This window comes from Pleurodeles waltl, chromosome 8 (genome assembly GCF_031143425.1).
Source record: "Pleurodeles waltl isolate 20211129_DDA chromosome 8, aPleWal1.hap1.20221129, whole genome shotgun sequence".
In the NCBI taxonomy this organism is placed as follows: domain Eukaryota; kingdom Metazoa; phylum Chordata; class Amphibia; order Caudata; family Salamandridae; genus Pleurodeles; species Pleurodeles waltl.
This window is the reverse complement of record NC_090447.1, coordinates 821,955,731-821,974,253: the sequence shown is the minus strand read 5'-3', so window position 1 is coordinate 821,974,253 and position 18,523 is coordinate 821,955,731. Positions and strand designations below refer to the sequence as shown.

General features: G+C 46.7%; 1 protein-coding gene across 1 annotated transcript in view; it reads right to left on the bottom strand.

Annotated features, from left to right (window-relative positions):
* LOC138250329 (arylsulfatase D-like) overlaps positions 1-18,523 on the bottom strand; it is a 951,998-nt gene that overhangs the window by 273,151 nt on the left and 660,324 nt on the right. The window contains exon 8 of the mRNA XM_069205095.1: positions 6,939-7,073. Within this exon, the coding sequence (XP_069061196.1) occupies positions 6,939-7,073 (135 nt within the window). The remainder of the gene's footprint in view (positions 1-6,938; positions 7,074-18,523) is intronic.

Below are 18,523 nucleotides of genomic sequence, written 5' to 3'. Positions count from 1 at the left end.
TTTTTTTGCACGACTGTTTCACCCAGTGGAGGGCTTTGTTATGCTGTGAAGGGACTGCATTCACCACCTACCCCTATGCATGAGGAGGCGTCAACGAGAGCAGCTCCATGCCCATTGCCTCAGTGCTCATAAGAGCTTCTGTTCTCCTGCAGCACAGGGCACTGACACCCAGCGGGGGGCTTAGTTTTGCTGTGGTGCGACTGCATTAACCATCCACCCTTGTGCCAGAGGAGGCGGCGACGAGAGCATTGCCATGGCCATTGCCCCAGCACTCATAAGTGTGACTGTTCTCCCGCAGCATGCGACACCTACACCCAACAGGAGCCTTTGTTTTGCTGTGGAGGGATTCCATTTACCACCTAACCTTGCGCCAGAGGAGGCGCCGATAAGCAATACCACGCCCATTGCCCCAGGGCTTATAACCGCAACTGTTTCTATGCAGAGCGGGATGCCTACACCCAGCTGGGCTGGGGGGCTTTGTTATGCTGTGGAGTGACTGTATTAACCACGTACCCTTGTGCCAGAGGAGGCGCTGACAAGAGCAGCCCCACACCCATTGCCACAGTGCTCATAAGCATGACTGTTCTGCCACAGTGCGGGATGAGCCCGGGCCAAGGGTGAGCCCATCCACGCCCATCAGAACCTGGAAGAGACTGGGCTGGGCTGGGCCACCCCTCTAATGTCTAACTTAAGGTACTTACTCTATTGGTGGCCAAAACACTAGGACTTCTTGCTCAAAGTCCTGGCCTTACTGGCGAACCCAAGGGGCTTTACTATTATTTTTTAGGTACTTTATTTGTACTTTTTACTGTTGCTGTTTTAACTGGAAGATCTAGGTCCCTTCTTGAGCTGGCATTGTGGTTTTAATTTGCTGTAGCTGCAATAAATGCTCACATCATTTTGGGTAGGACTAGTGTGTTACTTTTCATATTGCGGAAACAGCTCCTTACAATGGAAAAAAGGAAGGTGCTTGAGGGAGCACTAGGTTTCGTCAAAACTAAAGAATCTTTGAAATCAGAAGGTAATTACTGTGTAATGGATAGAATAGACAACCTATTGGTAGAATGTGAAGAAATTCTCAATATTACTGCCTCTTTGGCTCCCACTGCAGCACCATCTCTTCCCTGCCCTTTCACAAACAAAAGTAAAAAGCGCATTCTGCCAATGTTTGAGTAAGCAATGACTCATACTGCATGAGAAATACAGTACTGAAGGCCCCAGAATCCTTCTGCCTTTAACTGTAATTCTAGGGAGCATCTGCCTGAGCAGGCCAGCCCACTGATAGTCTGAAAACCCTTCCTCTGCTGTGTATATTGATGAAGTGTCTAATGAGGGGAGGGGTACCAATAAGAATTTTGGTGACCATCAAGGTGTCCAGAAGGTGGTGTAAAGTTTAGTAGACACCAGTTGTGAACTGAGGGAGGACGTTTCTGCCTTAAACAAATTGTGGAAGACTTGTAGAAAAGGTTGATAAAATACTAGACCAGAATGCTGTTAGTCATGAAGGGGGAGTGGGTGGGGGGGGATTGATATTGGCCAAAGTTAAAGACCAGGATGGGATCCCACAACCTAGGCCCTAGAGTATCTCATCTCAACACAAAATTAGTATATACCTCCAAATCACCTAATTTGATGAAGCCCTTGGAGAGGAGGGAGACCATTGCAGAAAACACATGAGGGGGTACCAAAGGAATGATATGATCAAGAGACTGGATCAGGGGACTGGAGAATCTCACCAAAGAGGGCACGCTCCTCTGAGATCTCATTTGCATTGCCGTCAAACCTCCCATACCAGGAAGCTGGCTTACAAAGGGATCTATACTTGAACCCCATCAAATTCAAATCATGCAGTAGTTTATTTAAATCAGGTTACAAAGCTGTCAGTTGGTGTAAAAGAAGACCAGGACTCCCTAATAAACAAGGTTAAGCAATAATTACGAGAGGTTAGGTACTGGTACTCAATCACAAGGATAGATATACGTAGAGCTGAGAGGATTGTAGCCACAGGGGACTCCTTTGAGTTGGTGAAGGTTGTTTCCATACATAGAAATCTGGTGGAGGGCCTAATGGCTATTGATGCACACTCAATCTGCAATGCCAACACTCTAATTCTGATTAAGTATAGGATTCAAGTCGAACCTGAAGTTCAAGACACGCTAATAAAAGGTGTTGTCATGGACGACCAGGGAAGCCCTAACCTAAGGAAGGTTAACAAATCTAACTGACTGGGAATAAAGAGTATACCCAGAGGTAATCCAGGCAGGAGTAATTATGATGGGGTACTGTTGCAATGTGACAATGGGTCTTTGAATTTGCCCCTGGTCACACACAATGGAAGGGCAAGCATATCGACTGAATATGTTATTGGTGAATCCTCTTTAAGGACACAAAGAATGTGAATCCATTTTGGGGTATAAAGTAGAGGATATTGGTTGTTGTAGGTTGGTTGGAGCTCCCAATATATGTGATTTTCACAGTCCTACTAAAGGCCTACCCAATCAGATCAAAATACTGTCCTGGAACGTTGCTGGGATTTGTAAAATTGCTACTGCGTTAGTATGACCTTAACTTGGCAGGTGGGCTGGCCAATGATGAAGCATGCCACTATTAGAGGTGAGGCCTTGCTATCCATAAACAGTATATGTCTAAACTCACTTTTAGGGTTAGGGTATAAAGTGGCAGGGAACAGAGATTGTCTTTTGATGAAAAAGATCATAGCCCACCCTTTGTGTGATTGCATTAATGAACTAGGGCAGTGGTTCCCAACCTTTTGACTTCTGTGGACCACCACTTTATCATTACTGGAACCTGGGGACCCCCACTGAGTCATAATTGGAATCTGGGGACCCCCTACTGAGCCATTACTGAAAGCTGGGGACCTAATCTGTTAATATTATTTAATTTTCTATACAGCCGCGGACCCCTGAGGCGGCTTCACGGGCCCCCAGGGGTCCCCGGACCACAGGTTGGGAACCACTGAACTAGGGGATTGTGGGGTTAGGGCTTTCTCCTACCTCTCTATTGTGATAAAATTAGTAAAATGATACCTGAATCAGATTAGAGACAGTTTATAGAAGCTTATGTTTTTTGCCTATTCCAGGAAACGTGGTGCTCCGCCCCTATTTTTTTAGGAATGGGTTTTTTATCTTTCTGTTCAAATGTGGTTCAGTTAGGTAGGGGGAGATCATCAGGCAGGGTTTAGCAATTTGGGTTAAGATTTCGGCCCAATGCTCTGTTAGCCCTATCACTATTGATTCTACAGATGTATTAGTGATTCCCTTTGAAAATATTCAACCTATATATTCAGGTAGAAGCTCGTAATGCAGAGACTGCGGTGATAAATGTGTTAGAGAGTACCTCTCTGAGCTATCTGTACAAAAATATTAAATTTTGCCTGGAGAATTCAATTTAACCTTTGAATCCATGATGGTACACCCTCTGATCTGGCACTGGAACAAGATAGCCAGTGGAGTATCCCACAGTTAGAACTTCCCCCTGTGAAATGGTCACCTAGAGCAGAGCAAGTGTTGAAGTTGACTCTTAATTTGCATTTAAGAGCAGCTAATAGCAGGACACCTTCAGAAAGGGAAGGCAAGTTTACTTTTACAAGACCAGGCTACTCAAGTCAAATTTACTATTTTTTAATTGACCCAAGCCTTGGTCCCTTTATGATGGATTTGGCAGTATTGGATAGGACTGATAGCGATCACAATGCTTTGTGCCTGACACTAGTGGGTAGCATGGCAGAGAAACCTTCAATTAGGGGTAGGCCAGATAATGGGGATCGTTGCCACACTAACAACAATAAAGCCATTCAGTGGGACTGGGTTGTCATTCACCCAACAGCTTTCGAATCAGCTCTTTGGAAAGTTATGAAGGAAGTTGAGGAATGAGATGTCCTCCCTCCTCAACAGAGATTAACCGTATTGCAGGATGATCATGAAGTACTCATTTCACAGATTCATTAACTTTTAGCCCAAGATAATATGGCTGATAGTAAAAACAAAAAAGAGGTAGCTTAGTATAACAAAGTATGGAAAAGCAGATTTACTAGCACAAGTCAAATCTAAATGTAGGACTGATTTGGTGAGGTGTTTATCACTTTATAGGAGGGAATCAGCTAAAGCCAAGAGAGACCGGGAGAGTGCTTTGTAGGAAAATCTACATGGTGCAATGATAGCTAAATATAATAAATTATTTTGGAAACTAGCTTCAGTATGTGTTAATGGAGCCAAGAGAGACTTGGAATATTCTGTTCATCCCCAAGACTGGGTAGCACATTTTAGCAATCTATACACATGTAGCAATTATCTGGGACAGGATGGTGAAGATTCCTTGCCAGTCCTTGATTTAGGTAATCTAAGCAAATTAGAATTTGACTTAAGTAAAACTTTGCTGGCAATTAAATCCTGTCTAGTGTCCAGAGCTCCAGATCCTAGATGATTTATATGTGGCTTACAAGGAAGTGTGGGGCCCCTATATACGTTTTCTATCTAATGCTATCTGCTAGGTGTGGAGATTCCTCCTTCATGGAAGATCGCAGAGATTGTGCCAATGTTTAAAAAGGGGCAACGCAATAAGTCAGGTAATTATAGACCTTATAGCTTGAATAATACTTTGCAAAGGATCTTTTGTAAACAAGTGCTTGCCCATCTTCAATATTGGATCCAGGAAAATAATGTTATCAGACCTTCAGACTGGCTTCAGAAGTAATATCAGTACTATTGATGAAGTTTACCGTTTTACTTGTGTTTTTTGGAAGACGTCAGTAATCAGAAGGGGTACATTGTATGCTGCCTTTGTTGATTTATATACCACCTTTCACTTGGTTCTAAGGGGTAAGCTGTGGTGGGTCTTGGAGGCCATGGGTATTCCTGCAAATTTATTAGATATTTTAGTGTGGCTGCATGCAGAAAATTGTGCTTAAGTAAGTTCGGGGGGAACTGGGCAACTGCCTGACCTCATTAGGATCAAAGGTGGAGTTAGACAGGGTTGTGTTCTTGCCCCTACCCTGTTTTCTTTGTATATTAATGGGGTGGTGGACTACTTGAATAAGGATGGGTATGAATCACCACAAATGGGAGGTTAGACGTGCCCATGTTAGTTTTTGCAGATAACACTTTATTGCTTACAAAATCCCTCCCTGGGGTAGCAACAGTTGCTTAATATTTTTAATACCTTTTGTTTTGAGGGGGGGCTTGAGCGAAAAAGTTCGAACACTAAATTTCTGATATTAGTCTTCGATACATTTATGATATTCAGCCCTGCGAATAAAAAAAAACACAAGAGAAACATGTATGTGGGCAAAGATTCACTCAATCAGCCGTTAAATTCTGATTATTTGGGAGTAAGATTAACACCAAATCTAAATTGGACTCCCCAACTTAAAAAAATGCACATACTACGAACACATCATACAAGCATATCAAAGATTCATAGAAGGACAGTATCCAAGAGGGTTGCACTAGCCTTAGAGTTATACAATGTAAAGGCCTTAGGGGCAGCTGTGTATGATTAAACAAAATTGGGGATGTGTGAACACTAAACTCCTGTTAACGACTGAAAACAAATTTATCATATCTCTCTTTGGATTCCCAATAAGTACAGCAATTACCCCAGTATGTTTGGATTTGGTACAAAGGGGTATATCCCAGAAAACAGAGTGTAAACTTTTGATGTACTGACATTGATTATGGACTTCAATAGCCTTAGAACCATATCCAATGGGCTTAAAAGATTGCATGTTTCCTCCATGCAATCGCAAAACCTTTGTAAACGTACTATTGGGGAAACTGGAGTTAGTAGATGTCAAACCATGCACATGGCATGAGCCTACAATAGACGAAATTATGCTTCCTCTCGCACGTAAATTGTATATGCAATTCAGATACAAAACCCTCCCAACTAAAAAGTAGTAAGTGGTCTGAAACAATACCTGGCAGTGATCTTTCCACCGACTCTGCACTGGCGTCAGAATCATTTACCCATTCTTTTGCTCGGCCTACAGCTATCAAAGAACAAAATGGATAGCCCCTATGTGTAGGAAATTAGGTACTGGCTGATACATGGAGGCTCTTAGGATCCTCAGTTAAGATACCAATAGACTGATCTATTATATAGCAAAATGTTTGATGTGAGCTTGGATTTGGCATAGTAAGTGCATGCAAGCTAGTAAGTAGTTGTCAAAAATTTGCTACATTACCAAGGTGGTCCACGCGTACTGTTACTTTGCATCCTCCTATAGGCTAGAATGAAGCGAGGTATTTGTATGTACTTTTTATATTTTGGTTTTGCACACTGTCCGGCATAGGCAGAACTAATTGTGACAACTGTAAATGCAGAATTCAGTCTTGGCATATATTACAAACATCCTTTTACACTTTATTATGCATTTGCACAAACCAATCTAAGGAGTCGACATTTTGAAATCTAGGTGCTATTTTATCAGAAAGTATATTAAGGTAGCCTGATAATGCTAGTGTTGATAAAATTGTTTCTAATTTAGAGACCATATACACTGAGGGCCAACATTTTGTGAAGCATGCAGTGTAAATTTAAGGGTTAAACAGCAGAACTTATGTTCAATAATTGTAAAACTGACATATGTTTTTCTTTCTAAAATAACCGATTTTTCTATTAGTGTTTTTTAATTTGGGCTTTTTAATCAATGTGATAGTGTATTTACATCTATAGGATATATGAAATACATGTATTGCTGCTTTTTTCAATTATGGCTTGGAAGCAAACCGAGACGCAACTGTACGGGAGCACTTTACCACATTGTATGATGGTGTTATTCTGTGTTGTCTTACTGACTTTTATGTATATTGTTGTGATGGTTTTATGTTTTGGTTTGTACTTTTATGATCCTGATGATCGAAATAAAGTTTTGATGATGATGAGGTTTCACCAGAATGTCTATTAAAGTCACTCCTCACCTTTGTATATTCCATTCCAGCCACCGACTTGAACATTTCCTTTTCTGTCCTCCAAATGCCCTCCATGATCAGAGGCAAAGTAGACCAGTGTATTGTTTTTCAGGCCTTCTTCATCTAGAAAACTGAGAACTTTCCCTGTTGAAAAGAATGCAATTTGCATGTTAGAATAAAGGTGTAGCCAACATAAGCATCTGAATTCTGCCTGAAATGCAAGAGAAATACCCAGGAACAATTCTTCATGCTAAAAAATAGAATGATTCATCTTAAGTAACTTGCTCTCTGAAAAGACATCTGCACACAGTATGTATTAAATATTAAGCCACAATCCTTCTTTCAAGAGGTGTTATAGGACAGGTGTTCTAAAAACCTGGCCGCAAAAAGTAGTTGCAAATTGCGCATCAGTTTTTTGTGACCACTGAATTATTGTGTGAGCCCACTTATGTGCTTATAGGGAAGCTCACAAAATAAGGAAATCGTATGGGATCGCTGGCCAATCTGCCTAATGAACAGGAATTAAACAAGTAGCAATTTGCGACACACTATAAATTAGCTACAATCATAGGGATGAAGGTCTGGAAGGGTGAGCTAATCACCATGCTGGTGATTACTGTTTTTTTTAAAAACTTTTTTTTTAAATGTAGCACGATTTTGAAACCGGGCAGCATTTTAAAAAAAGTTTTAGATTTATTTCAAAAGTTTCAAGGTGAGTTAGTAGTTATCTCTTGGATCTCTTCCTACCCCCTCCAAAACCTTTACATCTCAAAAGCCTTTATTACTGTTCTTAAAAAGGAGAGGCAACCTTGCAATCTTGCCAGAATCCTGCCCTCTGATGACCGGTAGATGACCTGCACTAGAGTGGGAGATGAGGTATACTCCCCTGCTGCTCATAACATTTTAATACCTTATGTAGGCTGGTGCTAGGGCATTAACAGGGCCCACAGCAACGGATCTGCATCACTTTTGCAATCCAGAGGTTGTGGCTCGGCCCGTATTAGGATTGGGGCTTCTCTGTGGCAGGCCTGCCTATGCCATAATCTCCACCTGGGCGCCTTGACACTGTGCCATCCAGATTGCAAAGAAGCGGTCTTTACTGGCTCCCAATACCATGTCTTAATGATCTCTTTTCATTTATGAGGCGAAAACCCTGTGCACCAGTGACCTGTCAGAACACCACTGGCACTTCTGCCCGACATTACTCATAATGCAGACCCAATATCTGGTGTTCTTAAGGTGAAAGGATCTGAGGAAGTTGACTCACTACAAGCACAGGAACAATGAGGAAGGACAAATCAGAGCGCCGAGCACAGCATGCCAAGATTGATATACATGCCAAGTTATCTCAGCAAACCGCACAGCAGGGAGCCACGACTAGTTGAAATGGTTGTCTATGGCTCGAACTACAATGCCTCAGCAAATGTTATCTGTTAGAAATGGGGTCTTTGGTTGACAGTCAGGTTACCCCCTGTTCAAGCAAGGACCCTCACTCTAGTCAGGGTAAAAGAGAATCACCCTCAGCTAACCCCTGCTTACCCCCTTGGTAGCTTGGCAGAGCAGTAGGCTTAACTTCAGAGCGCTAGGTGTAAAGTATTTGTACCAACACACACAGTAGCTTCATGAAAACACTACAAAATGACACAACACCGGTTTAGAAAAATAGGAAATATTTATCTAAACAAAACAAGACCAAAATGACAAAAATCCGACATACACAAGTCAAGTTATGAATTTTTAAAGATTAAACTCAAAAATAGCGCTTAGAAACAAAAATGCTTCAATGAGATGTTAACACGGCATTGTGACGGAGTCGTTCTCAACAAGTCAACACCAGCGGCGCCGGACACGGAGTTGTGTAGACCCCCAAGTACAGTACCTTTGGTGAAGAGTGAAAACAAGCCGATGCGCGAAGTCGGGAATCGCGGCGTCTGTGCGAAACGTTGAATCCGTGCACTTCGAGCGGCGTCGGTCACGACGTGGTGCGGCGACTTCCACGGAGTCGCGGACTTCAGCGGGGCTACTGCGGCGTCGGGCCTGCGAAGAGCGTCGCGTTCCAGCGAAGGTCACGGCTTCAGGTGCAGGCGGCGTTACCGGATTTAGCAGCGGCGTTGGTCCGAAGTCGTCCGAAGTCGATTTCTTTGGATTCCACCAGCTTTCCTTTCAAGGGCCCAGGGACTGGATAGGGCACCACTTGTCTGGGCAGGAGTCTCTCCAGAGACTCCAGGTGCTGGCAGAGAGAAGTCTTTGCTGTCCCTGAGACTTCAAACAACAGGAGGCAAGCTCTAACTCAAGCCCTTGGAGATTTCTTCACAAGATGGAAGGCACACAAAGTCCAGTCTTTGCCCTCTTACTCTGGCAGAAGCAGCACTGCAGGAAAGCTCCACAAAACACAGTCACAGGCAGGGCAGCACTTCTTCCTCAGCTATCAGCTCTTCTCCAGGCAGAGGTTCCTCTTGGTTCCAGAAGTGTTTCTAAAGTCTGTAGATTTGGGTGCCCTTCTTATACCCATTTTAGTCTTTGAAGTCACCTTTCTTCAAAGGGGACTCACACCTACTTGTGAAATCCTGCCTTGCCCAGGCAAGTCATCAGACACACAGCAGGGGGTTGGAGCCGGCATTGTCAGAGGCAGGCACAGTCCTTTCAGATGAGAGTGACCACTCCACCCCTCCCTCCTAGCAGAAATGGCTAATCAGGAAATGCAGGTTACACCCCAGCCCCCTTTGTGTCACTGTCTGGTGTGAGGTGAAAAACAACCCAACTGTCAAACTGACCCAGACAGGGAATCCACAAACACGGCAGAGTCACAGAATGGTTTAAGCAAGAAAATGCTCACTTTCTAAAAGTGGCATTTTCAAACGCACAATCTTAAAATCAACTTTACTAAAAGATGTATTTTTAAATTGTGAGTTCAGGGACCCCAAACTCCACATGTCCATCTACTCTCTAGGGGAATCTACACTTTAATCATATTTAAAGGTAGCCCCCATGTTATCCTATGAGAGAGACAGGCCTTGCAACAGTGAAAAACGAAGTTGGCAGTATTTCACTGTCAGGACATATAAACCACATTACTATATGTCCTACCTTATCCATACACTGCACCCTGCCCTTGGGGCTACCTAGGGCCTACCTTAGGGGTGCCTTACATGTAAGAAAAGGGAAGGTTTAGGCCTGGCAAGTGGGTACACTTACCAAGTCGAATTTACAGAGTAAAAATACACACACAGACACTGCAGTGGCAGGTGTGAGACATGATTACAGGGTTACTTGTGTGGGTGGCACAACCAGTGCTGCAGGCCCACTAGTAACATTTGATTTACAGGCCCTGGGCACCTCTAGTGCAATTTACTAGGGACTTAACAGTAAAACAAATATGCCAATCATGGAGAATCAATTACGTACACATTTTAAATAGGAGCACTTGCACTTTAGCACTGGTTAGCAGTGGTAAAGTGCCCAGAGTAACAAAAACAATAAAATCAGAGTCCAGCACCCATCAACAACCTGGGGAACAGAGGCAAAAAGTTAAGGGAGACCACGCCAAGGATGAAACGTCTAACACGTGTCCACCCAGCTAAAAGTGGGGAGCTACTACCCAACCTCATGGGAGTTCTCATCACTAAGGCGGAAGAACCTGGACAGACCATCAGCATTGGCGTGCTCTGTACCAGGACGATGTTCCACCGTAAAGTCCATCCCCTGTAGGGAAATGGACCACCTCAACAGTTTTGGATTCTCACCCCTCATCTGCATTAACCATCTGAGGGGCCTGTGGTCGGTCTGAACTCGGAAGTGAGCCCCAAACAAGTAGGGTCTTAGCTTCTTCAGTGCCCAGACCACAGCAAACGCTTCGCGTTCTATGGCACTCCACCTACGTTCCCTGGGTAGTAACCTCCTGCTAATGAAGGCTACGGGTTGATCTAGGCCCTCTTCATTAAGCTGTGAGAGTACTGCTCCAATACCAGGCTCTGAGGCGTCTGTTTGCACAACAAACTCATTGGAGTAGTCAGGTGCCTGCAGCACAGGTGCTGTGCACATGGCAGCCTTCAGGGCATCAAAAGCGTTCTGGCAAGCCTCTGTCCAGATCACTTTCTTGGGTTGCTTCTTAGAAGTCAACTCCGTTGAGGGGGTAACAATGGTACCATATCCCTTAACTAACCTCCTGTAATATCCTGTGAGACCTAAAAAGGCTCTCACTTCAGTCTGGGTCTTGGGAGGCTCCCAAGCCAGAATCGTGTCAATCTTAGGCTGTAGGGGTGCCACCTGGCCACTCCCCACCTGGTGTCCTAAGTACACCACAGAACCCTGCCCTATTTGGCACTTGCTCGCCTTAATAGTGAGGCCTGCCTTCTGCAGGGCCTCTAACACTCTCCAGAGGTGTTGCAGGTGTTCCTCCCATGTGGAACTAAACACAGCAATGTCATCCAGGTAGGCGGCACTGAACTCATCCAGTCCTGCCAACACCTGGTTGACCAACCTCTGAAAGGTGACAGGGGCATTCTTCATCCCAAAGAGCATCACATTGAAGTGGAAGTGCCCATCTGGGGTAGAGAATGCTGACCTCTCCTTTGCCCCCTCAGTTAAGGCAATCTGCCAGTACCCAGATGTTAAATCAAACGTACTGAGGTACTTGGCAGCTCCTAACCGATCAATGAGCTCATCAGCTCGGGGGATGGGGTGTGCGTCAGTCTTGCTGACCGCATTGAGACCCCGGTAGTCCACACAGAACCTACGTTCTGGAGTGGCACCAGGAGCAGCAGCCTTTGGGACCAAGACCACTGGGCTGGCCCAAGGACTGCTGGAGTGCTCAATAACCCCTAGGGTTAACATTTTGGAGACTTCCTCCTTAATGCAAGCCCTGACCCTGTCAGTCACCCTGTAAACCTTATGTTTAACAGGTGTACTGTCCCCAGTGTCCACATCATGTGTGCACAGGTGTGTGACACCTGGGATCAGGGAAAACAGCGAGGCGAACTGTCGCAGTACGTGGCGACAGTCCCTCTGCTGTTCCTCAGTCAGGGAGGGGGAGAGGATCACTCCCTCCACAGACCTATCTTTCTCTCCTGCAGACAGGAGGTCAGGAAGAGGCTCACTCTCTTCCTCCACCCGTCATCTGTCGCTAGGAGCATGGATAGCTCAGTTCGCTCAAAGTGTGGTTTGAGGCGGTTGACATGTAGGACCCTCAAAGGGTTTCTGGGGGATTGCAAGTCTACCAGATAGGTGACCTCGCTCTTTCTTTCCACCACCTCAAAAGGCCCAGTCCACTTATCTTGGAGAGCCCTAGGCTCCACTGGGCCATGACCCACACTTTTTGTCCAGGCTGAAACTCAACCAGAGTGGCATTCTGGTCGTACCACCGTTTCATATCCTCCTGGCTTGCTTCCAGGTTCTCCTGAGCGAGACTCCTGAAGCGGGCAGTCTGGTTTCTTAGTGCCATCATGTAGCTAAATACATCCTGGGGTGGTTTACTAGGAGCTTTCTCCAAAGCCTCCTTCACCAGACTGAGCGGTCCCCTCACAGGGTGGCCATAGATGAGCTCAAAGGGGCTAAAGCCAAGTCCCTTTTGAGGCACCTCCCTGTAAGCGAACAGAAGGCATGGCAAGAGAACGTCCCACTTACGCCTCAAGGGCTCTGACAGGCCCTGAATCATGCCTTTCAAGGTGCGGTTGAATCTCTCCACCAGACCATTACTTTGGGGGTGGTAAGGGGTGGTGGACTTGTAGGTTACCCCACACACCTTCCACAGAGACTTCATATAAGTGGATATGAAGTTTGTACCTCTATCAGATACCACCTCCTTGGGGAACCCCATGCGGGTAAAAACCCCCATCAAGGCACGTCCCACCACGGGAGCAGTGACCGTCCTTAGAGGAATGGCTTCTGGGTACCGTGTGGCATGGTCCACCAAGACCAGGATGAACCTGTTGCCCATGGCTGTCTTGGGATCCAGAGGCCCCACAATGTCAATTCCTACCCTTTCAAAGGGAGTGCTGACTACAGGTAAAGGTTGGAGGGGAGCTTTGCATTTCCCCCCACTCTTGCCACTGGCCTGACAAGTCTGACAAGACCTACAATAGGCAGCTGACTGCTTGTGCATCAAGGGCCAGTAAAAGTGGGAGACAAGCCTCTTATAGGTCTTGTCCTGCCCTAGATGTCCTGCCAAAGGCACATCATGAGCCAAACCCAGTAGGTAGGCCCTGAAGCACTGGGGTACCACCAGCATACGAGCTGACCAAGGCTCAGGAACCTTAGGCTCACTGTACAGGAGGCCATCCTCCCAATAAATCAGGTGAGTACCTGTCGCCTCGCCAGCCGCCTGGGCTGCAGCCTGCTGCCGCAGCCCCTCAAGAGTAGGGCACTCCTTCTCCGCTGTGCAGAATGCTTCCCTGGTGGGTCCCCCTTCCTGCTGCCACTGCGACAGCTCAGGGATCTCCCCCAGTTCAGCCACCTGTTCCCCTGTAGGCTCCGGGGCATCACCCTCAAGCTCTGCCTCCTCCCGGACCGTGGGAACTTCTGGGGCTGGTTTCCCGTGCCCCCTGCCCTTCCTCTTCTTGGCGGTCCCCTGGGCCACTGTTTCAGGCTTCAGGGGCTCTTGACTACCCTGATTGGCTGCCATAGACCGGGTGGATACGCATACCCACCCAGGCAGACCCAACATCTCCAAGTGAGACCTGTGTTCCACCTCCTTCCAAGGGGAATCCTCCAGGTTGTTACCTAGCAAACAATCAACAGGCATGGTTGGACTCACAGCTACTTTCCAGTAACCTGAGACCCCCCCCCCCATTCAAAGGGAACCTGCTCCACTCTGCAGAGGCGCTCAGAGTTGTCTACCGCAACTACTTGGTGAAGTACCCGGGGATCAATCTGCTCTTCAGACACCAGGTGACTCCTCACTGTAGTCACACTGGCTCCTGTGTCTCTCAGAGCCTCCACCCTCTGTCCATTCATGGTCACCCATTGCCTGTACTTCTTAGTGTTATCAGGCACTAGGTTTCTCTGGACCATCTCACTGTCCCCTAGTGAGACAAGGGTCATTTCTGCTGGTTCCCACCCACCTGAAACCAACTCCTCCCCAAGCGCTACACTGGCCAAACCCTGGGACGGTGCACCAGTGGGTGCCGGTGTACTTTTGGGGCATTTGGGGTCCCCCCTCACATGACCCACCTGGTCACATGCATAGCACTTACGTGGGGGACCACCTGCCACTGGCTTCCTTTTGGACAACCATGGCTTCTTTTCACTGGGGGGTTGGGAATCCTTACCCTGGGAATCAGTTTGGGGCCCTTTAGAGAACTCCCCCTGTTTGCCCTTACCCCCCCCTTTCTTCTGAGAGGGACCCTGCCCACCCTTGGCGTGGTCTCCCCCATACCTCTTTTGGACCCTGGTGCTCTCCCAACGGTCCGCTTCCTGTGCAAGCTTCCTGGGGTCAGTCAGCTTGCTGTCAATGAGGTGCTGGCGCAGCTCTGGAAAACATAAACTGTACAAGTGCTCCCAAGCAATTAAATTGTAAAGCCCCTCATACGTGTTTACCTTACTGCCCTTCACCCAACCATCCAGTGACCTGCAAAAAGAATCAACACATTCCAACCATGTTTGGGATTCCTTTCTCTTGTAGGATCTAAACTTCTCCTTGTACTGCTCAGGGGTGAGACCATACCTGGTGAGTAAGGCCTCCTTCATGACAGGGTAGGTGAGATCCTGAGCATCCCCTAAGGCTGTCAGTGTGTCCCTCCCCTCTGCCTCAAAATGCTTCCACAGGGCTGCCCCCAATGAGCTTCAGGGACCAGGTTCATGTGGAAAGCTGACTCATAACCCTTGAACCACAAGTAGATATCATCCTCCCTCTTATAATCCCTCACAAGGTCTTTTGGGATGTGTACCCTTCTCTCAGGCTGCACTGTAGGATTGCTGCCACCATCCCTACTGGGCTGACTCCTCTGATCTATCTCTTTTAAACTGAGCTCATGAGCCATTGCTAACTTCCTTTCCTCAATGGCCAGCCTTCTCTGTTCCATCTCTAGACTGAGCTTTTTCAGCTCCAATTGGTACTCCCTCTCTGCCTGTCTGTCCTGTAACTCTCCAGGTGTCAGACCCTTGGAGGATACACTGCTACTTGCCCTAGAGACTCTTTCCCTGGGAATAACAGGTCCCCCACTATACCATTATGTACTGATTGCTCTCCCTCCTCATCCTCCTCCTCCTCCTGATCCTCAGTGTGCCCTCCAGTGCTTCTGGTTGTCACCCAGGCCCTCAGTGCCTTTTTCAGCTCATCCTTCTTGGAAGAGCTCTTAATGGGACAACCAAAATTTTTACAAAACTGCTTTAGCTGAGCCTTGTTAAAACTATCCAATTGCTTCAGGTCAAAAACAGCTTCAACTGATGCATCTCCAAGTAGAGACATGATAAAAGGTTAAAAGAGTGCAAAGTTCCAAATGCAGAAAAGCAAGTTCTCAAATGAAGTTCCAGAAAAGTCAATCACCGGATCAGCGAAAAAAGAAACTGAATGCAGAGCAAAAACAGTCCAAATAGAAAAAAACAAAAATCACAAGACTAGTAGTATGTGGTCACGTAGTGGTCTGAACTCAAACAGTAGTGTACACTTAATTACTGTATGTCAAGCACAAATACAAGTCCGAATCCCAACCGCTGATCACCAATGTTAGAAATGGGGTCTTTGGTTGACAGTCAGGTTACCCCCTGTTCAAGCAAGGACCCTCACTCTAGTCAGGGTAAAAGAAAATCACCCTCAGCTAACCCCTGCTTACCCCCTTGGTAGCTTGGCAGAGCAGTAGGCTTAACTTCAGAGCGCTAGGTGTAAAGTATTTGTACCAACACACACAGTAGCTTCCTGAAAACACTACAAAATGACACAATACCGGTTTAGAAAAATAGGAAATATTTATCTAAACAAAACAAGACCAAAACGACAAAACCCGGACATACACAAGTCAAGTTATGAATTTTTAAAGATTAAACTAAAAAATAGCGCTTAGAAACAAAAATGCTTCAATGAGATGTTAACACGGCGTCGTGACGGAGTCGTTCCCAACAAGCCAACACCAGCGGCGCCGGACACGGAGTCGTGTAGACCCCCAAGTACAGTACCTTTGGTGAAGAGTGAAAACAAGCTGATGCGCGAAGTCGGGAATCCCGGCGTCTGTGCGAAACGTTGAATCCGTGCACTTCGAGCGGCGTCGGTCACGACGTGGTGCGGCGACTTCCACGGAGTCGCGGACTTCAGCGGGGCTACTGCGGCGTCGGGCCTGCGAAGAGCGTTGCGTTCCAGCGAAGGTCACGGCGTCAGGTGCAGGCGGCGTTACCGGATTCAGCAGCGGCGTCGGTCCGAAGTCGATTTCCTTGGATTCCACCAGCTTTCCTTTCAAGGGCCCAGGGACTGGATAGGGCACCACTTGTCGGGCAGGAGTCTCTCCAGAGACTCCAGGTGCTGGCAGAGAGAAGTCTTTGCTGTCCCTGAGACTTCAAACAACAGGAGGCAAGCTCTAACTCAAGCCCTTGGAGATTTCTTCACAAGATGGAAGGCACACAAAGTCCAGTCTTTGCCCTCTTACTCTGGCAGAAGCAGCACTGCAGGAAAGCTCCACAAAGCACAGTCACAGGCAGGGCAGCACTTCTTCCTCAGCTATCAGCTCTTTTCCAGGCAGAGGTTCCTCTTGGTTCCAGAAGTGTTTCTAAAGTCTGTAGATTTGGGTGCTCTTCTTATACCCATTTTAGTCTTTGAAGTCACCTTTCTTCAAAGGGGACTCACATCTACTTGTGAAATCCTGCCTTGCCCAGACAAGTCATCAGACACACAGCAGGGGGTTGGAGCCGGCATTGTCAGAGGCAGGCACAGTCCTTTCAGATGAGAGTGACCACTCCACCCCTCCCTCCTAGCAGAAATGGCTAATCAGGAAATGCAGGTTACACCCCAGCCCCCTTTGTGTCACTGTCTGGTGTGAGGTGAAAAACAACCCAACTGTCAAACTGACCCAGACAGGGAATCCACAAACACGGCAGAGTCACAGAATGGTTTAAGCAAGAAAATGCTCACTTTCTAAAAGTGGCATTTTTCAAACGCACAATCTTAAAATCAACTTTACTAAAAGATGTATTTTTAAATTGTGAGTTCAGGGACCCCAAACTCCACATGTCCATCTACTCTCTAGGGGAATCTACACTTTAATCATATTTAAAGGTAGCCCCCATGTTATCCTATGAGAGAGACAGGCCTTGCAACAGTGAAAAACGAAGTTGGCAGTATTTCACTGTCAGGACATATAAACCACATTACTATATGTCCTACCTTATCCATACACTGCACCCTGCCCTTGGGGCTACCTAGGGCCTACCTTAGGGGTGCCTTACATGTAAGAAAAGGGAAGGTTTAGGCCTGGCAAGTGGGTACACTTACCAAGTCGAATTTACAGAGTAAAAATACACACACAGACACTGCAGTGGCAGGTGTGAGACATGATTACAGGGTTACTTGTGTGGGTGGCACAACCAGTGCTGCAGGCCCACTAGTAACATTTGATTTACAGGCCCTGGGCACCTCTAGTGCAATTTACTAGGGACTTAACAGTAAAACAAATATGCCAATCATGGAGAATCAATTACGTACACATTTTAAATAGGAGCACTTGCACTTTAGCACTGGTTAGCAGTGGTAAAGTGCCCAGAGTAACAAAAACAATAAAATCAGAGTCCAGCACCCATCAACAACCTGGGGAACAGAGGCAAAAAGTTAAGGGAGACCACGCCAAGGATGAAACGTCTAACACATGTCCCCCCCAGCTAAAAGTGGGGAGCAACTACCCAACCTCATGGGAGTTCTCATCACTAAGGCGGAAGAACCTGGACAGACCATCAGCATTGGCGTGCTCTGTACCAGGACGATGTTCCACCGTAAAGTCCATCCCCTGTAGGGAAATGGACCACCTCAACAGTTTTGGATTCTCACCCCTCATCTGCATTAACCATCTGAGGGGCCTGTGGTCGGTCTGAACTCGGAAGTGAGCCCCAAACAAGTAGGGTCTTAGCTTCTTCAGTGCCCAGACCACAGCAAACGCTTCGCGTTCTATGGCACTCCACCTACGTTCCCTGGGTAGTAACCTCCTGCTAATGAAGGCTATGGGTTGATCTAGGCCCTCTTCATTAAGCTGTGAGAGTACTGCTCCAATACCAGGCTCTGAGGCGTCTGTTTGCACAACAAACTCATTGGAGTAGTCAGGTGCCTGCAGCACAAGTGCTGTGCACATGGCAGCCTTCAGGGCATCAAAAGCGTTCTGGCAAGCCTCTGTCCAGATCACTTTCTTGGGTTGCTTCTTAGAAGTCAACTCCGTTAAGGGGGTAACAATGGTACCATATCCCTTAACTAACCTCCTGTAATATCCTGTGAGACCTAAAAAGGCTCTCACTTCAGTCTGGGTCTTGGGAGGCTCCCAAGCCAGAATCGTGTCAATCTTAGGCTGTAGGGGTGCCACCTGGCCACTCCCCACCTGGTGTCCTAAGTACACCACAGAACCCTGCCCTATTTGGCACTTGCTCCCCTTAATAGTGAGGCCTGCCTTCTGCAGGGCCTCTAACACTCT